At 37.9% G+C, this 23,496-nt stretch overlaps 1 protein-coding gene across 9 annotated transcripts in view; it reads left to right on the top strand.

Annotated features, from left to right (window-relative positions):
* The window catches only part of DAAM2 (dishevelled associated activator of morphogenesis 2), a 207,220-nt gene that overhangs the window by 120,820 nt on the left and 62,904 nt on the right, over window positions 1–23,496 (top strand). For 8 of the 9 annotated variants that reach the window (XM_090135194.1, XM_090135195.1, XM_090135198.1 and 5 more), the window contains 2 exons: window positions 12,856–12,930; window positions 20,023–20,117. In XM_090135194.1, coding sequence (XP_089991320.1) covers window positions 12,856–12,930; window positions 20,023–20,117 — 170 coding nt within the window. Of the gene's footprint in view, window positions 1–11,157; window positions 11,327–12,855; window positions 12,931–20,022; window positions 20,118–23,496 lie in introns of those variants that run through there. The other variant, XM_090135202.1, reaches the window with a different exon arrangement.

Below are 23,496 nucleotides of genomic sequence, written 5' to 3'. Positions count from 1 at the left end.
AAGCTAGAGTCCTTGCTTTTGGGGGAAGCACTGAGTTGAACACAAGGTCCTCAATCTACTGCTTGTTCTTGGTTTGCTGTACTCTTTGTTTGTATACTGTATAGTTTCAACTTGGCTAAGATGGAAGAGCAGTTATTTCTCAGCTAGATGTGAGCTGCTTGGGCTTTTCTTCCAGAACCCTGAGGTATTTTCTATACATTTAAATTTCATGGAAGCTCTAAGTCAGGAGATGGCATTGCATCTGTTGTGTTAAGATAGGAAGGAGCTCTTCAATTCTTGCGAAAGGAAAGAGAATTTGAAGAAATACAAATTCTTTATAATACATGGAGATGTTCAGAGTAAAATAGATATTGCCTAAAGAAGAGAGAGAATGAATCTTCATCTGGTCTCATTTAGTGATGTGATATACCAGATGAAGATCACACCATTGTGTTGTCTGAGTATGAATTTTTGGTTTTGTATTGTCTGATTCAAGCTATGAAAGCCCTTTTGGGGTTCATCCTTTCTGTATAAAGAGTGCCAAGCACGTGGTTGTCTCGTACTAAATGAAGTGGGTGGTTTGAAGTTGTATTGTTTTCAATTCTATCTTCTTGCTCTATTTTTTTTCCTCTTTGAAATACTTCTTGTGTCTGTTATTGATTTGGAATATTAAACTGTTATGGTTATGGATTTATAGCTGTAAGGATCATTTAATATGTCCCTTATAAATTCCCATCTTTAGAGCTGTTATTCCACAAGCTGTATTTGGGAGTAGCAGACAATGAACACACAAGATGATTTTCTGCAGTATTTGAGAAGCCAATTGTAAGGAATCTGTTTGACAAAGCTTGGATGTGACTTCGTGAGGGTTTTTCTCACATCTTTGCATGAAATATCTGTGGGAGAGGGGTGCTCCAACTCTCTCTTCCTCTGGAATAACACATTACACATGACAGGCTAAAAACAGGAGCAACTGATAGACAGCAGGAGACTGAGGAAGTTGTATAGGACTTGGAGAGACAAGTGAAAGTGCATTGCTAGCAAAATGATGACGTTATCTTACGCATGAAGGGCAAAGCCTGATATGTACACTGGAACTTGACAGTTGGAATTAATCTCAAGTTTTGCATGCATCAGATAACTGCTTCTGTTTCTACTGATGCTTCAGAAGTTCATGGCAAGCATTCAGCTTTTCAGTAAACATTCTGATTTAACTTGGTATTAAAACATTGGCAAATGTTGACAAAGACCCAAATAACTTGATCTAGCTTTAAAATTAGCCCTACTTTGTGCTGGTCCCTTCTGCCTGAGGCCCCTTGCATCCTAAATTCTTGCCGTGATTTTGTGAACTGACCATAAACCAAACTAAGAAAGCAGCTGTATGCCAACAGTAGGTCTCTGTGCAACCTACTGTCTTCTGTCTTACAGTGATGAGACACATTCCTTGAAATATGCTTTAGCAGAAGTTATTTGGTCCATTCTCATTGCCTGGGATCCATGGTTGCTTTGGGTCTGAATGACTGCCTGACTTCCTTAACTCTGGAGACTGCTTTCTGTTAGCCTATGGCTCAGAGTAAATTTCTTAACACTGGTAGCTTGCAGTGGGAGGATGTTGTCCTTTGCAAACCATGGCATTCTTTCAGCTGGACATCTGGAAAATGCCAGCAATTGTGGAGTTAACTTGCTTTTTTCCCACCAGCATCTGTTCCTTTTCCTCTTTAACAGAATGACTTCATGCTCAGATGTTTGGGATGATTTGTTAGCTTAATACTGACATCGGGTGATTATGGTATTTTTAGTATAGGTATGGAAGATATTCACAAGACTTCAGAAATTACTTTGTTATAAGTGCAAGTAGTCTTTCTAACAGTAAATTCAGAAACTGCCCTATGATAAACACAAAACATAACAGGAATCGAGAAAATGCAGTCAGTGTCACTAATACAGGAATTACAAAACTTGTGCATAGTGAAGCTTTTCATTCTGAAAGAGCTGTTTGATTGATAGCTCTTTTTAATGTGTATTGTAGGCTGAAACAGTCTCTAAGGTTTGGACAACAAGGTTATAACAGTATAAAATAAAGCTTAAAACAGTACCATTTCCTTCTACATCATTTAATGCAGAGATACCCGAGGACAAAATTTGACCTTTTTCTTAGGTTTATCATTACATTTCTGTAATTATCTTTTGATTTTTTTCCCATCACCTGTAAGTACCCCAAGAGGGTTACTTTGAGAAACTGTACAGTAGGCATAATGATATCAGACTCTTCTTTTAAGCATATGATTTTAGCTCAGATTTACTCTACTATCAGATTGAAGGATGAATTTGATGTTGAGGAAAAACTGATTATACAATTCAGCTGGTATACCTTCATTACAGTATAGAATAATGATATCTGAAAGGCCACAGTGAAGCAGATATAAGAGGAGAGACAGTTCTTCCAACCAGTTTTTACTTGGTTCATGCTTTCCATGCTGCAGTGCTAACAGTTGCAGACTCATTTATTTATCCTAGTATGAGAGGCTATTAGAGGTCAGGGCCTTGAAATTATATATTTATTTACGTATAATCAGAAAGTCTTCTCTTTCCCACCCCCCCATGGGAACAGCATGGAATATTTTTAGTTTCTTCCTCATTCTTTTTCTCTCTATAACAGTAGAAGTTAGTTGGTGCTAAGAAAATGCCTTTGCAGCTCTTTGGTTAAGAGTACTGAAAACATAAACTCCATAGAGATTTTATGCTATTTGCTATAGATATTCTGAGCATATAAAATTTGGGTGTCCATCTTTCAGTTTCTGCATTTTTTAATATGAACTACTAGTTCTCCAGCTGAAGTTAGCACTCAAAAATCTGACCAAAAATTCTCCTGAATTTATACAGTGGTATATTGTCATCATAATACCTAGTGTTATGTTTCCTGTTACACATGTCCCACTCTGTGGGAATGGGGAGAGATCAGTGGGAGCAGATTTGATCCATGGAAAAACAAAAACAACAAAACCAATTAAAAGAAAAAAAAAAACCCTCTGCTACCTCTGGATTCAGTTCAGTCTTGGTGCTTTTTTGAAAGTTGTGGGTCTCTACAGTCCCAAGTATGAGTCAGTCCTGCAGAGATAGTCCTTATGAGGTTCAGTGAGGACAAGTGTAGAGTCCTACACCTGGGGAGTAATAACCACAATCATCAGTACTTTTTCTCTGCATTCTACATTTCACCAAATGTCCGCCAGCCTTTCAAAAACCAGTAAATACTGAGCAAGAAGGGTTCCTGAATTTTCTGTCATTTCAGTGACAGGTTTCTGAACAGACACAGCAGAGAATTGTTCCCAGTATCTACTGAAAGCCACATTTCTATTGCAGTCACAGTTTTAGCTTTGCACCTGACTCAAGGTGAAAAGTACATAATCTTCCCAGATATTCAGTCACCTGCTGAAAGATATCTGTCATCCCAAAGATTTTACAAATATAACAGTTGAGAAAAATTAAGGCTGGAAGAAAATACAGTTTTACCCAAGCTTATGAAAAGGAGAAAGAGAAACCAATTAACTGAATAATATACTCAGATATTGGATTAGCAACCTAAAAACCATTTGTCTCTCTATTCTCACAATCCAACACTATCATCATTTATAGAAGAGGCCCCAAGCAGAAATGAACTGGAGTAAGAAGTGCTGACAGTGGAAGTAGAGACAGTGGGCATATTGTCCACATTGCCCGCATTGTTAGGACAGTGAAGAAAAACCTTGTAGAGTTTGGCATTAGATAATTGTGTGTGCGCTTCTAGAGGGATTTATCCTAGCTATTCTGTCTCTAGGTAGGTGTGTTCTCAGTATTTCTTTGTGGGTTTGAGCAGGGCTAGTGACCTTTCACTCCTATCATCAAGTGACAGACACGGTGCCTGCACTGAATGGAAGATGTCTTTTCATTTTATTTAGAAAAGATGTCTTTTCATTTTGTTTAGAAAATTTATTTACTTGCTGGAGAAAAACAGAGTTGTACTAAAAGATAAACTTTCAGTGCAGCATGTGACAAGTAGGAGGTTCACTTAAACAAGCTGGGCTCCTTCTGGGGCTTCTCACTGTTGCCAAAAGAGCGCTAGAAGGAAGAGGAGGAAAGAAAGTGAAGAAGGAGAAGAAAAAAGGAAGTTCTTCCTTACTGTCCAATACCAGCAGCATTGGAATCCAGTTGAGAACAGTGCTGTTGGAAATGGAACAAGTTAAGCTAAAGGCAGGAAGTGAATTGTGAAGGACAAATGCCCGCTTCTGTGTTCAATGGATGCTTACTATAAGGTGGAATAGTAAGTTGAACAAGGTCAATTCTTTAAGCAAAATGAATTCACAGTACTTTCACATAGCATAGAGCCAAAAGAGCAGAGCTTCAACCTAGATAAAACAGAAATGTATGTCCCAGCGATGCTACTTAGGAGCTGTTGGGATAGCAGCACGTTATTGGCTCCATCAGCTGCAGGAATCATTGCAGAATCTGGACCCTGACTTTAAGCTTTCTGCAGGTTTACAGGAACAGAGCTGTTCAGGAGGATCAGGAGGACAATGTCAGTCCCCAGCCACACACCTGGAGAGCAGACATTGTCCATGAGAAACATCTTTTCCTAAAGACCTTTTGTGTAGAATGAACATGAATTGACTTCCTGACTGGTAAAGTCCTTCACAGTAGACATTTCCCTTCATCTCCAAAAGAATATGGAATTAGACAAGGAAAGGTTATTGTCTAAGAATTCCTACATTTCATTTGCAGATAACTCATTAATTGCTTTTTTTGCAACACAGTGTTTAAATTATAGCCTTATCTGCTGCAAAATACCAGTTAACTGGGTCCTGTGGAAAGTAGAGCAATAACAGATTTTAAACATGGAGTTCATGGTTTCAGGAAAAAATGATTGTAAGCAGCAGCACAGTCAGAAGAATATATCCAGCAGAACAACTTCCCTGAGAAAGGTGAAACTTTGACTAGAGGAAGAATGTGAATTACTGATAGACTTTAATAATTCAGTGTGATATCAGCTGTATATCTAAGTAGATCTGTAAATATGGGGACAAGCTGTCCTCTTGGTTACTTTACTGTACCTGTAAATAGGTGCCTAATAAGTGAGATCCACATCCTCCAAAAAGGCTGTATGTGTTTGCACAGGGACAAGCACTCTTGTGTGATCTGTAAATAACAAGAGTATGCTGATGCAGTCAGCATCAGCTTACTCTTGTCTGCAATGATGATGAGAAGCCAAAGGAAGGGAGAATTGAACATAAGAATATTCTTTAAATGTACTGTGCAACTTCACTATAATTTAAAGTTCCTTGAAATGAGATTCCCTCCAGCAACCTACTGAAAGTCCTGTGCCAAACATGGCTATTGTAAAACTTAATTTTGTTTTAAATAGTACACTTATAGAGTTTATTTAATCAATGGTTCTGATCTCTCTTGTTTTTCTGGAAAAATAACACTTATCTTCAGCTCAGTGCATTACACTAGCAACCTTTCTCCCTGCTTTCCCCCTTTCCAGTCCATTTTCATCAATAAACTACGTATCTGCATGTGTATGTATTCAAATAATCTGGAAAGTTTTCTGGAATATAAAAAACAGAAGCATGATCTCCATCTCTATTAAACTTGTACCAATTAGAAGTAATTAATTTGAAGTGGTTGTTCTGAGTGGTAGGTAACGTTGGAAATGGCATGTTGTGTGTCTACAGACTGTAGAACTACTGCATTTGTGACTGTGAAGCAAAAAGGGTGATGAATGGCATAGGCAATTCAAAACAGCGATTCAGTTTTATTAGAACGTTTTCAGCCTGTAGTAGGGGAAAACCATTTTATTTTTTACAAATGATTGATAATCTGTTTTAATTTTTAAAGACTAGTGAATGCACACGACGTTGAAGGTTCTTTCATATTAGGAAAGATTCTTAAGAAAGAATCTTCCTTATTCAAAAACTGTATCTCTTTTTCACTTTTATACTTTCATATTCTATTGTATCTTGTGGCAGTGACTTCCACAGTTGTTTGGCAGCAAAAGGCGTTTTGTAATATAAATAATAATATGAAGCCTTTGATTCTTTCTTTTGAAATGAGTACTCAGTAACCAGCACCAGGGGTCATTATCAGGCCAGTCAAGTTGCTGGCAGCAGGGCAAAGATCAGTCTAAATAACAAAAATAAAATAAAAACAGAAATAACCCTACAGTTTGCTAGGCAGAATATTCCAGTGTCATAATCCAGTGAACTGTAAGCATATATGACTATACCTGACCTATAAGAGGCAATTAGAATTCTCAGTTGCTTGCTCCAGCTAGTAATTATTGAGCATTCCCTTTTAATAAGTTACATAGTGGACTGCATCTGGGGCAGAAGGATTATTATCCGCACGTCAATAGCTTAATTCCAGGGAAAGAAGTAATGTTTGCTTTTCTCACTCTGAATAAATTGTGCTTAAAGTGCTTGGGTACAGCTCCCTCCCCCAGAGCCTGAGAATATTTGTGTAAATGCTAGCCATGGCATCTGAGAAATGGAGCAGTGACCACATCTGTCTATTGAATGGCTCAGTCCTACAGTCTGCCCTATTTCAAAATTACCATCTCTTGGGACGTGGCTGGCTTTCTGGAGGCGTAAACTGTCTGAAAAGCTTGGATGTATTTTAGTTCCACTCCTGAATTAGTATTTCCTCTCACAGCAGATCAAACACGTTTTGTGTCTTTTAATGAAAGTGCTTCTTATTTATGGAACTTTGGCTGCTCTGAACTGAGACAGATGTTAATGGATGAACAGTGTGTTAATGAACAGGTAAATGTTTCTTTGAAAGCTGTACCTCTCCTTAAAGAGAGCTTCAAGAAAAGGCAGTAAGTCAGTCATGGAAAAAAGGGAGAATGGTGATTTGGATGAGAGTGCAGGACGTACGACTTGAGTGTCGATTGATTTTTGGCTGTGCTACAGATTTCCTGTGTGACTGCAAACTCTGTAATTGTCTGCATCCCATTTTCCCCATTTCTGCTGATCTCAATGAAAGGGAGGCTGAAAAACCTAATACATGAAGTTCTGTCAGGACCTTTGACAGTGTGGAGTGCGAGGTGTTACTGAATTGTATTGTATTCAGCATTAATAGCATGTTGCAATAAGTTGAGTCATTTCAAAAAGCATCTGAAGGGAATGGAGTTGCACTTTTGGGAAATGAAATACAAGTGATGGTCATTCTCTATCCTCAAAACAATAAAAAATCCATTGTTGTTTGTAGCGACCAGAAAATGCATGCGGAGAGCAAGGTTCATGTACTTCACTTTGAAACAGGGACAACATGAATATGAGTCTAAATCATGCACATCTCAGATGAACATTCTACCAGATAATTTGTTATTCTGTAAAGTGTGGGATGGCTTCCTCCTGAAGTAGAGAATTATTCCTCAGCTTTTATCTCAATTGATGGGTATCGCATTAGAATTTAAAGTTTCTGTGAACAAATGAGTTTTCTTCTTTTTTCTCCTTCAAAAAAATTTCTTCACAATCCCCATTCCCATTGTTTTTTTTTTAATAGGATGCAAAACAAAAACAAAAATAAAAACAAAGCCTAGCTACAGGGACTTATGCATTATGTCAGGTATCATATTTCACTTTTTCTTGAAAGTTGTTAATTTCTTATACTAACTTGAGTCATGTAACCTATGTTTTCTGAATTGAATATGATGATGCCGATCCTTCGGGCTTGATCATCTTTGTAGGTTCCTTCAAACTATTCTGTTCTGTTCTATACCATTCTATTCCACCCTATTCTTTTCACCACATAAAATAACCCATTTTACAATTCTGTAAGGTACCAGGATGATGCATGCTGAGAGGAAAAACAGTGTTAACCTTAATGTGGATTCTGCAGGCAAATTCAATCCTTTGTGACCCAAGTATAAATCTGAGCCTAGTCTGGACATCATACAATGAACAAGCCGGAACAGGAATTTATATTAAAGTAGCCTCATTTCACATCCTTCATCTATGTTTGCACACTGTTTTCATTGATGTAGAAGAACCCAATGAATAGTATCTTGGTTCCTTGCCAACAGAACATTTTAAACCTTTTGAACAACATCAGGTACATGGTTTTTTCTCATTCTGTTCTGAACAATGGGAAGCAGGTCAGCTGCCTGCAGTTCTGAAAAGACACTTTTGAGGAGAAAGTCCTTCTTTCCAGTGAATGGATATCATCCCCACAGTTATCCTATGACATCCATAACATGTGGTATAATTCTTGATGCATCTGTTCAAGGAAGAAATATTATTTCACATGTATGTTAGAAAGCTTCATGAGTCATCAGCCCTGGCAATTTATCACAGCAGTGCGTGTGCAGGTAGAAACAAATTCTATATAATGCTTGGACACCCAGAGATGCTAAGCAGCCACTGGTCCCATGATTCTGGGATCAGTCAACGTTGCATAAAAAACTTGGAAACAAGAGAACTGTGGACTCATTGTCAAATCAGTGCCTGTTCTAACTCTGGAGTGATTTCCTGATGGAGTTTCAACTGTCATTTCATTGTATCTCTTCCTCATTCTGCATCTACAGGAAGGAAGATTTGTAATGTTGCTAATCTTATGGATTTATGGCTTACAAATGGTCAGATTTTCAGGAAATGCTCTAGAGAATTGTATGACAGTGTCAGGAGTCTACTTGGTGCAGTGTGAAATACCAGTACTTCTTTACTGGAAACTGAAACAGAGTATTTGCCCCTAAGGAGCTTCAGCATAGGCTGTTCTTGTCCAGACCTTCCCTATATTCTTTATTTAAGGACTCAGATCATCTTGAAAGAAAGACCCATTATATATATACAGGCTTCTATTTTCACTGGATACACAAATATTTGGCATTTCCACATTGTTTCAGTAACTCTAGTGTTTGATACTTCTAAATTATGTCTGTTACGATTGCTACAGGTCTCTGCTTTCTATAGAACAGCTTGTCCAATGGATCCAGTCTCCCACGATTCTCAAAAAGGTTTTTAGGATCAGCTTAGATGTGCAGACAATACTTTGTTGTATTCTGTTTCATTTTGATTGGTTCAGATGGTCCAAATACTTGCCCTCCATTAAATCCTATTTTGGATGAAGTCATAAGTTCCACTTTCCACCAAGCAATGGAGCCTGTCCAAATTAGTGTCAAAGCCTATATAATACCTTGGCTATATTGCAGGCTCGTATGGTATCAGGATCCTGTTTTCACAGCAGTTACATAGTTGTTACTCCAGTGAAGAATGATATGGCCTCTTATAAAGTCCACAAGCTGACGTCTGTTTTTTAATGCAATATTTACATTATTCAAGGAGCTAAAAGAAGGCTTTTCTTTAATAGATTCCTTCAGCTGATGTTTTCCCTTACACAGATGGGTTATTGTTTCCAGCTCTTGATGCCTATGCAGCTTTGTATGTTGGGACCTCTTTTCTTTTCTTCTTTTTCTGAGTCTCTTGGAGCAAGGAAAAGGGCTTTGCCATTAGCTTCAAGGTGCCTTGCAATCTCCTCTGAGGTTTCTTTAAGGATCAAAATCCTGAAGACATTAAGGGGGGGAAAAAACCCAAACCAGCAATAGACAGCAGAAAAACCTCAACAATAAACAGCACCCCCATACACAAATACACTTTTCCCTTTTTTGCCTTCATATGAATAAACACTAAGCAAAAACAGAAACAAGAATTGCTTCGTATTTTTTGTCTTCCCTTCTCTGAAAGAAAATGTGATACAACGATTTCTTACCATTGACAGCATTCATCATAATTTGGGCAGTGAGATGTTTTCTCTAGTGGCTCTGATGTTACAGGTGTGAACTGGTGTCTTTTGTGAAAACATCACCGGATGACTGCTGTAAATAATATTGTGCCACTTTTGACGTGTGAACATGAGTTAGGCATGATCCAGTCTTAAGGGGACTTGATAAAATTTTACAAGTTTATCCAGAATTTGGGTAACTTTCTGGTGCTTCATAAGAGAAACAGAGTGACAGTTTTAAGGATATAATCACTTTTCTTCTGGTGAAGCAAAGACCACTGACGGAAATAAAATTCTGTTCTGAACAGAGAGTGTGTGTGGCGGGGGGGTCACTAACATTAGATAGGTTCTTTTCTGTTTAGTATCTTGGATCTTATGCTTATGGGCCAAAGCGACTTCAAAAAGTGAGGACTGCAAAGAAGATTATCTGATCAAACTTTTTAACGGCACCAACATACAGCTTCAGTGTAGGCTTTAGTTCAGGAAAAAAAAAAAAATCCTTACACTTGCTGTGTTCCACTGAAACTTTATTTTATTTTCCCAATTTTAACTAAAACCAAAAACAAAACAAGCCTTGTGATCTAAGAGTTTGCACCAATTTGCAGAGAACAGAAAATGATCAAAAGCAGGATTCACTACGGACCTTATCTCATTTGCTAAGCTGATCAAATATACTAATATAATTTGAGGGATCAAATATACTAATATAATTTGAGGGATCAGAGTCTTTGTATTTTCTTCTTTTCATCAGAACTGTGGTTCTGATTGGGAAGTTTCTAATGGTTTGGGTGCTTGCAGAGAATTTTTCAGAATTCTGAATTATTGCTTTTGTATGTCTCTCCTGATACTCTTCAGGTTGCATGTCTAAACTAGGTAACGAGAGAAATTAGTTGTGACATTTTAGCTTTTATATATATTATATATAGATTTGTTGCTTTCTAAGGAACTTTAGTGAGCAAAAGTATTGTAGCTTAGTTTTGTACAAAAATGATGGATTCAGGCAGTCCTTAGTTTGTCTGTTTCTTTCTTTACTTAGAGCTAGGAATGAAAGCAGAAAGAGGAGAGGGAATGTACACATTCCCTGTTCTGAAAATCTTCTTGACACTTGTACATTGCATACAATTATAGCTGTCATTTATACATCTATAATTCTATGTCGAGAAAGAATATGGTGGCTTATTGTAGAATGACACTTACTTCACTACATCTGGATTAGCTTCCTATCTCTATTGTTCTCTTTGGACATGATAAGATTATCTTCTAAAAATAATGATTTAATCTATTGCATATTTTATTTATTTTTCCATTAGCAAAGTTATATTTTGACTTTTCTGTAAGAGCTAATGGTCTGCTTAGTGTAAAATGGTTGTCAGAGTTCTTTCTGCAACTACATATAGTGAAGGGAAATCAGGCACCGAAAGGCAATGTTTCAATACTGTGTGATGTGACAACTCTAACTGGCTACTATGAGAGAGTTGCATGCTTCTGTGATGTGTCATTTGGAATGGATTTGGATCCATTACACTGCTGTTGACTATGGTTGGGAATGGGAAGAAGGGAAAAGCAGCAAAGATTCTTGTTCCATTTGAGAAAGGTCATCCTGTTCTTAATTGCTCCATTTATTACTGTGAAGCAGTGGAAGCATAGCAACTGTTGTTGTAATTGGTATCTCTTGTCGCTTTGATAGTCTCCCATATTTTTCATGCAGCAGTAGTCTTAAGAAAGAGTTGTATTCTTTCTACAATGTGTCTCTACTGCAGTTCTTTGTTAGATATAAAAAAAAGCTGTTAGATCATTATCCTGAATGGGGATACTCCTTTGGTCCACGTGTTGGAAGTCCATGGGAGTGAGGAGAGAGTAAGAAAATATCAAAATGTCAGCCTCGATTTTGTTTTCAGATCCAAATATCAAGATTTTGATTTGGATGGAATTGTTGCTCTGTGTGTTGGAAGGTAACCTGCTACAAACTTGTCAGATAGAATGGTGTTTTCTCAACATGGTTCAACAGGGATCATGTAGAGTCATTTCTCATCTCTAAACCAAGCAGTTCTGAAAAGCTGAGGTACTCTAATAAAACTGCACATTTAATATTGTTCCATATTTCTTCCACAGAATAGATTTTCTAATATGAGTAAGCATCCATTCAATGATAATATTGATGAGATCCATATAGTCTTCATCGATCTTTGGAAATCCTTAGTATAGGTCAAGCAGTTCAGTCTCTTGCCATATAGTAGGAGTCTTAATACAAGTTACTTATTCTTTATAATAAACAATTAGGATCCTAGAAATCAATCCTCTCATTTTATTAATGACTGTTACACCTATGTAGAAATAAATGTATCCATTAGAATGAAATCTCATTTCATTGAACAGCCAAGGAACCAAAAAATTTGTTGTCTGGGTTGGAGCAAATCTTCTGTTAGAAGCTTAGCTTGATTGTCTAGTCTTAGACTTGTCTTGGTGTAGTGAAGAATCTTCTGATGGATTATCTGGGAGGTAGAGATGTAAAGATAAGTATTTCTGCTACTGTAACTGAGGTGATGCTGTTCTGTTCTGTCAGGTGTTTTGAGGGATAGAATAACTTTTGTGATTTATCAAGTCAAAATGCCTTCTGGCTTGTTTTCAGATTTCTTAACTCTTTTTATTTTTTCTCCATAGAAGATGTTAAAGACTTTCCTTGGTGAATTGCCCCATCACTCCAGCAGTAGTGAGGCAGAATAATTTCAAAAATCTGTCAGTATATGACTACAAAATATAAACTTGTTATCTAAAAATGTGTGGTTCTTCTATTTGGAAATATTGTCAGTATATTTAAGGGGCTGATGCTTGCCACTTAGATATTGAAGATAACCAAGTCTCTGTCAAACTTCGTAATACTTAGTGTAATAACCTTAACTGAAGGAGAGTCTTTTTTTCTGTGACGCGCCATGCTGACTTTGCTAGTATTAAACTGCCAGAAATGTTTGTAATAATGCATGTAGGCTTGTGGTGCTTGCACAAGAATATGGAGAGGAGATACTAAAGTAAAGACCAACACGTTGAAGAATCCCAGGAAGTTCTACAGTGACGCTTTATCCTGCAAAGACTTCATGTGTAAACTTATTTAACTTTTTGTTTCAGGAACAAGAAGATCCTAATAAGCTTGCTACCAGCTGGCCAGACTACTACATTGACCGCATCAATTCCATGGCAGCAGTAAGTTCCTTCTTCTTGCACAGAAAGGGAAGATTTCCTTTCATAGAGATCTGTTTGTTTTGGGGGATTTTTTTGGAAGAAATCTCTGAAGAAAATGTTAGCCCAAGTGCATGACTTTTTAGAAGGAATAGCATGTGTCTTAAGAAGGAGACCTACTCTAGCAGAATAGACTAGATAACATCATAAGCATTTTCCAGTTTTTAATCTAAATGATACATAGAACTGAAGGCATTAAAGTTAGTTCTGGAATGAAAATTCAGTGCTGGAGTAATGAGATTTATGATTTAAAAGGAGTGACATACCAGCTCTGAAGCTACAGCAATGTATGGCACTGATCCTTGGATCTCTGCTCTTTGGCACTGGATCTGAAAAGAGAGGACAAAAATGTCTTTGTGCCCTTTTTGAATTTCTATGCAATTAAAAAACAACTTGCAGCTAGCTTTAAACTATGGTACACCATAATGGTCTTGTAGAGATTTTCCTGCTCTTGAATGTTGATGGAGCACAAAGATAATTCAGTTATGACCTCTGTTTTGAAAATCTAGAGAAGTGGTAAGGTAAAGCTAGCTTTCAGCACTGCACACACTTGCACTTGGATCTTGGCAGGGCTAGCCAGTCTGAAACAGTGACAACCAAAAGTACCATTTTCCAAAATTGTACTTGTAACTACAGTTTGCTTTGTTGAGACCTGTGTGTGACTGTGCCAAATAAAGGTGAAATAATTTGGTTCTTCATGATTAGTAGGAAGGGCAGCCTTTAACTGTTATATTTCATATAGCAGTCTATATTCATGATAAAAGTCAACTGAAGTCTCTGTTTACTCTTCAGAACAGAAGTATTTTAATGAAACAGAAAAGTAACCATTTGAAAACAAGATTAAGTTTGTTTCTGTTGAGTGACTTTAAATTAATTTCTAACTAATCTGCAAAATAGCATTGAGTTTATTAGTTTAGTAGAAAAATTAAAGAAAAGGCAGTTCTTCATATAATATAATATCCACTTACATGCAAGCAGGTTGATAGAGTAATATAAGGCTGTAACAGCTTAGGCATCAGATGTGAGCCAACAAGTTATCTGTGGTAAACTTTCTTTCCATGTCCTTATTCAGTAGCTTAGTAATGTGTGTCTTTCTCTGAAACATCCTGTAGATCTGTCTGCCAAGTAGAACACCTTGTAGTGTTACTGACTTTTGTGATATGGTAGACCTTACATTTTGGAATTTGATCCTATTACTAATTTGTAGTCAGTTTTTGCCTCCGGTTATTTATGTGTGGTGTCTGCTCAGCCATTTTTTTTTTTAACATTTGTGCAGTGTTGATGACAGAAGTCAGTTCCTAACATCTTAGGTTTCTAACATCTTATTTTTTCACTTTTGCCCATATGCTTGATTTCTTATGCCTTCTATACACCCATGTGTGGTTATGAGATAGAAAATGTTTTCATAAAAATAGTGCCTTAATGGATACTTTATACTAATGTATAAAGTATCTCTAGTGAAATAGGTCTAGCTCAGGAAAAAAAGCAGGACTTTACAAGCCACTATAACCAGTTGTAAGAGGATAAGAGTTACTTTCTACAAAGAATTATTGCTAGCCAAAATGATGAGCTTCCTTCATGCTAGATTTTCATAGTGCAAAATAATGGACCAAAAAGAATATAGATTAGTTGTTAGAAAAAAAAAAAAGAAAAAAAAAGATTAAGCTTTTGTGGCTGGCATGGCACTGTGCTTTGATTTCTTGATTGAACAAATTTGCTCTACAAGGGCCATTAAGGAAAAAAAAAAAACAACTATGAAACCTTGCAATGATATTGTGCAAAATATTTCTGGTAGGATTTGATCCAAGGCCTTTTGAATCTACTGAAAATTTTTCCATTGGTTTCAGAGACTTTTGGACTAGTCTTTAAATCTGGAGTGAGTATGTGCATGTCACTACTGTAAATCTGGAGCAGTTCCATGGAATGAGATTATGTTTTGGCCTAAGTTTCTAATTTTAAACACATTTTAAGAGCACCAATAAACACCATCCCTGGTAATGTTGTTTGCATGGCTCAGCACTGAATGATTGATAACCTTTTTCTTAGCTTTCAGCCTCATGATTTACTCTTCTGCTTGAGGTGTTAAGAAGATACACTGAGGTTAAACCACTGCTTCTGATTTACCACTTAGTTGCCTCAATTTTAGGCAGGTGAAGCTTGATTGACTTGATTTCATAGGAGTTGTATCAGTGGAAAACTGGAACGACACAGCTGAGAAACAGCTCCAACAAGACATGCTCTATTCATTATTATTTAGACCTCTGAGATTCCTAACGTCCAAATGGTTATTTTGGGTCCTTTATAACTTCAGTCCTAAATTTAGTGATGGTGAGCATTTTTTTTTATTACTACTTTTTAAGTGCATCCAAGTGAAATTGACTCAGATGTAGTGGAAGAAAGCCTGTTTCATGTTGCTTCCTGACACTGTGTAGTCTGTTTCAGTTTGTGTCTCCTGGGTGCTATCAGGTATTGCTATACGTTAATTAGAAATGTAGCAAGAAATACCAGTTGAAATAAACAGCAATAAACACAGAAGTGTTAGTTCAAAGTGTTTTAATTCTTGCTTTTTTTATAATAAAATTTAATATTTGCGTCTCATGTGAATTAAGTACATAAGTACATGCAGCTTTCACATATTTTTCTGTATCCTTTTGTTTAATTGCAAGGTTTGGTTTTATATACCAGCTTGGCAAAAAAGTTCTTCCCACTGATAAAATGAAAATGGCACCATTATCCCACTGAGATCCTTAAGTATCTTTTGGTGAATTTTGAATTTCAGCAGGCCAAGGCCTCCATGCTCAGGGATCATTTTCTCAGAAGATGTGCTGCAGACTCATCATGTCTGTCTCTCACACGTTATGCTTGAGAGCAGCATGGTGATTCCTGACATATCTGACATTCTCTACTTGTAACCTTAGACCACTGTGTTAGGAAGCACTTTCACAGTAGACTTGAGGTCACAGAATCCTAATCCAGTTTACAAAGCCATGCATTTTAGGCATGATTTTGTTCCCACAACTGTTTCTGTCACTGTGACTTTTTAAATGTTACTAATTTTTGATCCTAATTCTCACAAGAGTGTGTAACTGTAAAACTGTATCTCTTTACTAACCTGGAGTGCACAATTCCTTTGGAGAAAACATCCCATCCTTCAGGTATTACATTTGGATTTTGTGTTGAGGGACGTGGTTTAGTGAGTAGTATTGGTGATAGGTGGATGGTTGGACTGGATGATCTTGAAGGTCTTTTCCAAACTTGGTAATTCTGTCATTCTGTGATTCTGTATTCTGACTGAGAGGAAGGGGCCAAGGTCCTTGCTAGAGGGTCTTCTAGACTTGCACTTGAGAGAAATGAATGGCTGCTAATGGTATTTAGAAGGAAGGGCTTCTAAATTTGCCCAGTTCTCATACGTACATGCTATAAATAATGCTGGTAACTGCAGACAGGTTGCAAGCCCACAATCAGGGGCCATTTCCATTATCAGGGTCATTGCCATCTGCTGATTCATCAACAAACAGAACTTCTTTTCTTAAAAATTCAGTAGCTGTCCTGTTTATATCACAATTTAAAGCACATCCCTGTGCTCCTCCTGCCCTTCTCACCCCATGATACTGTCTTCTTGGCAGCACAAATAAACGCAGCCTTCACTGTACCGGGCAGGAAAACTTCTGACAATACTGCTTTGTTTTTATGAGGTTTGGCTGTACCTGCATTTCCAGGGAGAGATTTTCAGATAAACAACACTTTTTTGAGAAATGGCTAAGCTGAGAGTATGAGATGGAGATTGATAATAATAAATACAGCTGTAAAAAAGCCCTTTCCCTTGAGTCAGTGAGCATTTGCTCAGGGCAGAACAGCTTCATAGAATATAAAAAATATTAGTCTTCCAGCGTAATTTAGCAGGTGCATAATAACTTTCCTCTGGGTTTGATGACACCTATGTTACTTCAAAATAATTTTCCTGAACATTCTTTTATTTACATTACATTTATTCATAGCCTATTCATAGTTTATGATTTGTAGTTTGCTCTCTTGGTTCAACTCTAACATAGCTAGAAATATGATGCACATTGAATTTCAATTAACCTCTTTTCTTTAAAGAAACTTTCTAAGGCGATGTTGTCCACATGTGTCATAGGAGACATGCAATACAATAATTTGTTATCAAACTTTCATTTCATTTCACTTCTATTTTTTTTTAAGTGATAGCATTTTGTTAGTTGTGATTTTAGATACAGTCTAAAGAAAGAGCTTGGACTACAGTGATGAATCAGAATATCCAGGATGCTTTTTCTCAATTTATTCTATTTGCTCCATTTTTCTTTTCATTTGTGTGAGATTGGGAGTGAAACCAAATCAATCATATAATGCCTTTCTGCTGCTAGTTGTTTTTGTGATGCGTGTCTTTTTTTTTACATGTACTGTCCTTTTGGTATTCTATTTGCCTTTTCAGAGGAATGATTAAACATTAGGAGAAGGTGAGGGAATTTACACTGTGCTAAGATTTTTCAAATCTTGGACCGCTTGAAGTTTTACATGTATAATTCTATGTGGGTGATTTTTTTCCTAAATGAATAAGATGTTCTGTTTGTTTTTTATTGGCAAATCAAATAACCGGATATCATGCTTTCCTGGGTGATGCACTTAGACTGGCAACCTTCAAATGTGCAAAATATGCATATGAGAAGAGCCTTATATACTGCATTTTAGGGACTGGATAAGGACTTGGACCTGTTTTACTTCCTCTTCCTATAATATTTGGTTAGCTGGTGTAGCTAGCTGCATCCTCAGCACAGCTGACGTTAGTCCAAGAGTGCAGTATGTAGTTCAGGAAAGCAATTCATCAGTCTGCCACACTCATGAAATCCAGCCTCAAATAATGACATTTCCCTCCCCTTGTGTCTCCCAGGGACAGTTGTATTTTCTATAACTCCTGCTGAGAAAGTTATTTCTTAATGTAAATGCATGACCAAGCTATCTTTAGAGAGGGCATGAGTATTTAAGTTCCTGGCCATGCACAGGAGTGAGAAATGAAGGGCTCTTGGCTGCCTGCAGCTTTAGAAAAGGGGTTTTCTGTAATCGCCCTCAGTTGTAAAGGCAGGATTATTTGTGTTTGTTTCATTTGGAAGTGGGCCTTTTTCACTCTCAACAGAATACTGTTGAGCACCTTCCTGACATCCATTCGCTTCCCACCCCACAATGGCTCAGAGCAGAAATTAAGCTGTTGTAGGAATGGGAGCCTTTCAAAGGAGCATTTATGGACGAAAGGAAAGGTGACCAGATGGGCCATCACCCAAGAAAATACAAATCAAACCTCAGATCACACCCCAGGACTCTGCCATTGAGATTCCATAATACCTTTTCAGGATTTCTGTTTATTTTTCAAAGAGGAGAATCATATATGGCTTGGCTTAAGCATTTCGATTTATGTTTCTGGCTGTTGGGGGATGCTGGCAAAAGATAAAACATCATCAGCTCATTTTCCATCAGTAGCGCTCTGTCATTCCATTAAGGCAGGAAATAGCTCGCTCTGTTACTGAGTGAATTTGACTTTAGCGAGGATCAGAGAGAGGACCCCTAGAGTTAAACACATCTCCTTATGCCAGCTGTTCAGCATAAGACAGCAATGACATGTAGCCAAATGACCACCCTCAGGATCTGACATGTGTTGGCACCACATGGTTTCCAAAAGCAAGCAACATAGGAGTATTTCCAAGGGAAGTGAGGTGGTTGGGTAGGAGGGCTGAAGGGAGTTTCAATGAGAAAGGTTTTATTTCATGCTAGCGAAATAATAAAATAAAGACTTAAATATTTTGCTGTAATGGACCATAATTGTAGGTACTCAGATTCCATCCCAGAGAGATAAAATGAACCTTTACAGATAATACTAGTTTAATTGGGGTATTCATTTGGTTTCAAAGCTACTTTCCAGATACCACTGAGTGATATCTCCCAGAAATCCTGCCAGTAAGAAAAGCATTTATCCTCTCTGTTTTACAATTAAAACAGAGCCTAAGAAAACACAGCTGTAGGCTAAGAATTTTCATATTCAGTCTTGACTTTTTGTGAAGTCACACATTGAAGCTCTGGGCTTGAATGGTGCATGTGATGGGCACTGAAGAGTCTTGCATTATACCCACAAGATTGTGGTGGTGCTGAGTGCAGGTCTGGAGCCCTGATTTCCGGGTTTACTGTCTTATTTCATATTATCATTGTTTTATTTTGAGAATGTCATATTTTAACTGTATTCCACTCGTAATCTCTCACCCTAATTTACAGTGATTCACAGCATCTTCAGTTCCAGATGACTGCAAGCTGTGTATCAGGGGGAAAAATGATAGAGAGAGCTCCCAAAAAGAAAACGTGAAAATATAGGCTCTAGTCTCTGCATGCTTCTGTTTTTTTCTTAAAAACCAGGGACAGGGATTTTATGATACTCTTTACTGCTTTTTGCAGGAAATGTTCCTAATTAGCAAAGGTGAAGTGTGTACAAAAATCAGGATCTTAAACCAGATGAAATAATTTGGGTAGGGAAAAATAGTCAAACTCTTAGATATACAAACTGTAATCCAGGATACTTGCAGGCTGTCTAGTCATTTGAAGAAAAAGCTTTTCTGCTTTGAAACTTGAGACAGAAGTTGTCTTTCTTTCTTCTTCTTTTTTTTTTTCTTCTTTCTTATACCCCTCCAGTTGTGTCAGTCTAATAAGATTTTGCATCTCTGTACGTATTTTGCCTCCAATATCATAGATCACCACAATGTATCACCATTCCAAATTGGGTACAGTTTTCTAAGGGCATCCTGGCATGTATGATTTTGGGGGAGTAATCTGAGAATCCTGGTTTAGCTGGTGTGGCAAAGCAGTATGCTGCTGCCAGTCCACATGAGCAGCCTCATCTGGATTCAGTTTTGTAGTTGAGACACTGCTTTCCTGGTGAGAGGTCGGCAGGCATCTCTCCATGGGTTGATGGGATAGTTGTTTTTCATAATTCCTGGCCCCTCTCTTAGCTTCCAGGCAGCTCAAGCTTTTCTGATTGTCATCTCCCTTTCTGAACAGATGCAGACTCTGTATGCTTTTGATGAAGAAGAAACAGAAATGAAAAATAAAATAGTTGAAGATTTGAAGACAGCTCTGCGGACTCAGCCCATGAGGTAATGTTGTTCTTCTTTCATCGCAATTCACTGCCTCCCTATGGTCAGATGTGGAATAAGAAAGACTGGCAAAGACAGAAACCTCTTTGTTTCACCTCACGCAAGCATTCTCTAATAGTTCAGACAGTCCACAGAGAGCCCTACAGTTCCTGTTTCGAACCTGTCTAGCTGGAAGGGCACACTAATGTTGAAGCGTATAGCTTCAGGAAAATAAAAAACAAATTCTGTTGTGAAAAACATGTGGCAGATCTATGCAAATGCAGGTAAGGACTATGAAGATCAAACTTACTAACCTCATAGCCCCTTGAGCACCCCATGTGATCTGATTTATGACAGGCAAGATCATAGCCTCTGCTATGAACTTTGAATTCCAGCTTCCTCTTATCTATAGTAATGTGAACTGTTTGGCACAAAGCAGCTAATCCATCTGACTTCACCTGCTTTGGCATTCTTCCTGCTCTGTGTGTAACAGCAGCATGCAGAAATGTTGAGACTTTGTTGTGTACTGTGTCTTTGAAAGTAAGGTTATCTTTGTTTTTCTGAGATCAGTGCTGTGAACAATTGCAAATTGACTAGCATAAGAACCTTTAGTATTTAACACTTAGAAGGAAACTGTGCTGAAGCAGTAACCATGGCTGATACAATCTAGGGGAATATTTGGTCTGAATGTCTTTGTATTAAGACCAAAATAGGCTGAATATGCTTGTAAGTACAATATGCTGAAGTCATGGTTTCAGAGAGCTTCACTAATGCAGTCACACAGGGTTTGGGAATTAAAAAAAAAAAACAAAAAACAAAAAAAAAACACAAATAAATAATAATAATAATAATTAAAAAATATATATCTCAAGAGAATTTGCACTGCCGTTAGGCTGAGTTGAGCTTGCTCCTGCATTGTACATAGATGTGAAGGAAACTGAGGGAGCTCTAGGATTTTAAAGTGCTGAAACATCTCCTTTCTGTAGCCAGCAAGCAAATATAGAGAGGCCTTCAGACCTTATAGTTTTTCCCTTCATGTGTGAATGTCAAGATACTGAGCAGAAGACAAAAGGTAGAATGAAGTCTTCAGCACAGAGAAGCTTTTTCTGAGATTCATTTGCAGTCAGACTTCTTGTGTTGTGACCCAAAACTGTTTGTGGTGGCAGGTTCATAGCTGGAGCTCTATTACAGAGAACCTGTACTGAGAACTAGCATAAGGGGACAAGCATCCGTTTGCTTCTCACTGCCACTGTCCTAAAGCAGAAGATGGTAAAATGTAGTTCAACTTTATGTTAAAACAGACACTGAGGCAACTGCCAAATGCCCAGTTTTCACAGAGATTTTTAACCACAGGTCTGTGCTGCTGAGACATGATGTAGCAACTCTGTCACACTAATTTGGAGCTGGTGTGATGCTTCCTCTGTGAAAGCTTTTTCATACCACTGAACATTTCTGAGTAGCTAGGTATCTCTTTTGCATTCAGCCAAAACACTTTGCTGGCCACCGCAGGTTGTTTTACTCCATCATTTTGAATAGGATATCCCAGCCTCCTTCCTGAGAGGAAGGCAAAAGAGAAGAGAGAATTGTGCTTTGCCCAAAACCTTGCAAGGTTTTCCAGACCAGACCTATAGTGATTCTACTGGGTCCCCTTGACAACAGGCTGTTGCCTCATCTGTTTATGATAACCTTAACAAGCTTCAGTACAAGCATCTATGAGCTACCCTATAAAGTGTTCTCTTCTAAATCACTGGCAATGGTTATGGGGCATTTTTTTTAAAAGTAGTTAAGCCAAGCCAAATTTTAAGTTAAGTCCTATGTCTCAACTAATTTCCAGCAACTCCATTTGTTAGCTGCCAAATAGGCTGCATGCCAATGACTGATCAACAAGCCAATTTCTTCTTGATGGAAGGTTGCAGTAGAGAGGCCCTCAGCTCCATCAGATCCCTCTCATACACAGTACTATACCCAAGCCTTCAAAATACTAGTCTTTTTAGTTAAATTTGGACATCAAATCCTATTTTCCTTGCTACTTCTGTTCATCGGACCTCTGAAGAAAACAGATACCAAAATTCACACAGAATAGACTGTCTGGAATCTGTTTGTCAGTAGGGTACAGAGGGGCTCTGATAGCTTACCAAAAGACTCCTCTGCTTGAATTCTCCAATCTAGGCCAAAAGAAGAAAAATGCATGTGTTTGACTGTGTTTCATTTTACTGTAGAACTGTGCATCTTGTAGTAGAAAATGCAGAGTAATGGCATTAATCTGTGCCTTTATTTCAAGGCACAAGCTCTAATACCAACAAACTCCGAAGCAGACCTTCCCAAACTCAGGTTCCTTTCCTCTTAAGTGAAAAGGTGCTAGAAGTACTCCTGGGAGGCTAGTTGGCCCAGTCTAAGCAGATGCATTTTGGTTTGGTATTTAGGAGCTGCCCTGAAGTTATAAAACCAGGTTATATCCCAGAACAGAGGAACAGCCCCAATCCTAGAGAGCAAAACCCCCACATCTGCATCTAGTAAGGAAACAGATTTTCCTTTGGGTTTGTGAGAGCTTGTGACTATAAACAAGAGTGATGACAACTATTGGACAGAAGCGGAGAGAAGAGCTTTCTTTTTTCTTTTTAATACCTGAAGATGGAGGTTCAGAAATGCAAAAAAGGTAAAAACTTAAAAAAAGTCTGGAAAAAAAGTCTGATCCAGAGAGGTATTCTAAGTCATAAGCACTAACTCCCTTTGCTGTCTACATTTCTCCTTCTGTTCAGCTCAGATTTACCTCTTGTTATTTTAGTTTGATTTAGCCATATTGCATTCCAGTTCATACTGAAGATGATCATTTATGTTTCCAGGAAGCAAAACCCATTTTGATGAATTTCTCAGCAATCCAGTAGTTGTCAGGATTATGTCTGTCCCCTGATTCTTTAGGGAAGTGCAGCCTTGGCAGATAGCAGGGTGGGAACATCCTGCCCTCTGCACACCCACAACATATGATCTTTCTGTGTTTCCTGTGCTGGATCAAGTCTCACAGAGAAGATGTTCCCCACAGCACTTGGAATCCATCAGTGGATCATTACCTCCTAGGCCTCAACTGTATTTGGATGAAAAGTTTGTTATTTGAGCTAGCTAACACGTTCTGATCAACACTCTCTAAAACTTGAAAGGCTAAAAGGTGCTGTGCCTTTTTAATGTGTGCTAAACTGGTCAAGTGAGAGTCTGAGGTGAGGTGAGGCTTTAATATGCTTGTTTAGCACCTATTAAAACACACCCTACTTTATTTACACTTGAGTTTTTGAGTGTGTTAGCCAGAATGCGTTGGCTAACATGCTTAACTTTACACCTTTCAGTCTAGAACAAACGTTTCTTTGCAGCATACAGAGCATATAGGATGGCAGTTAGTCATACATGT

Source organism: Phasianus colchicus, chromosome 2 (assembly GCF_987193195.1).
Source record: "Phasianus colchicus chromosome 2, bPhaCol1.hap1.1, whole genome shotgun sequence".
Lineage (NCBI taxonomy): Eukaryota > Metazoa > Chordata > Aves > Galliformes > Phasianidae > Phasianus > Phasianus colchicus.
Note: the sequence above shows the minus strand (reverse complement) of the source record. Positions and strands in the feature narration are given on the sequence as shown.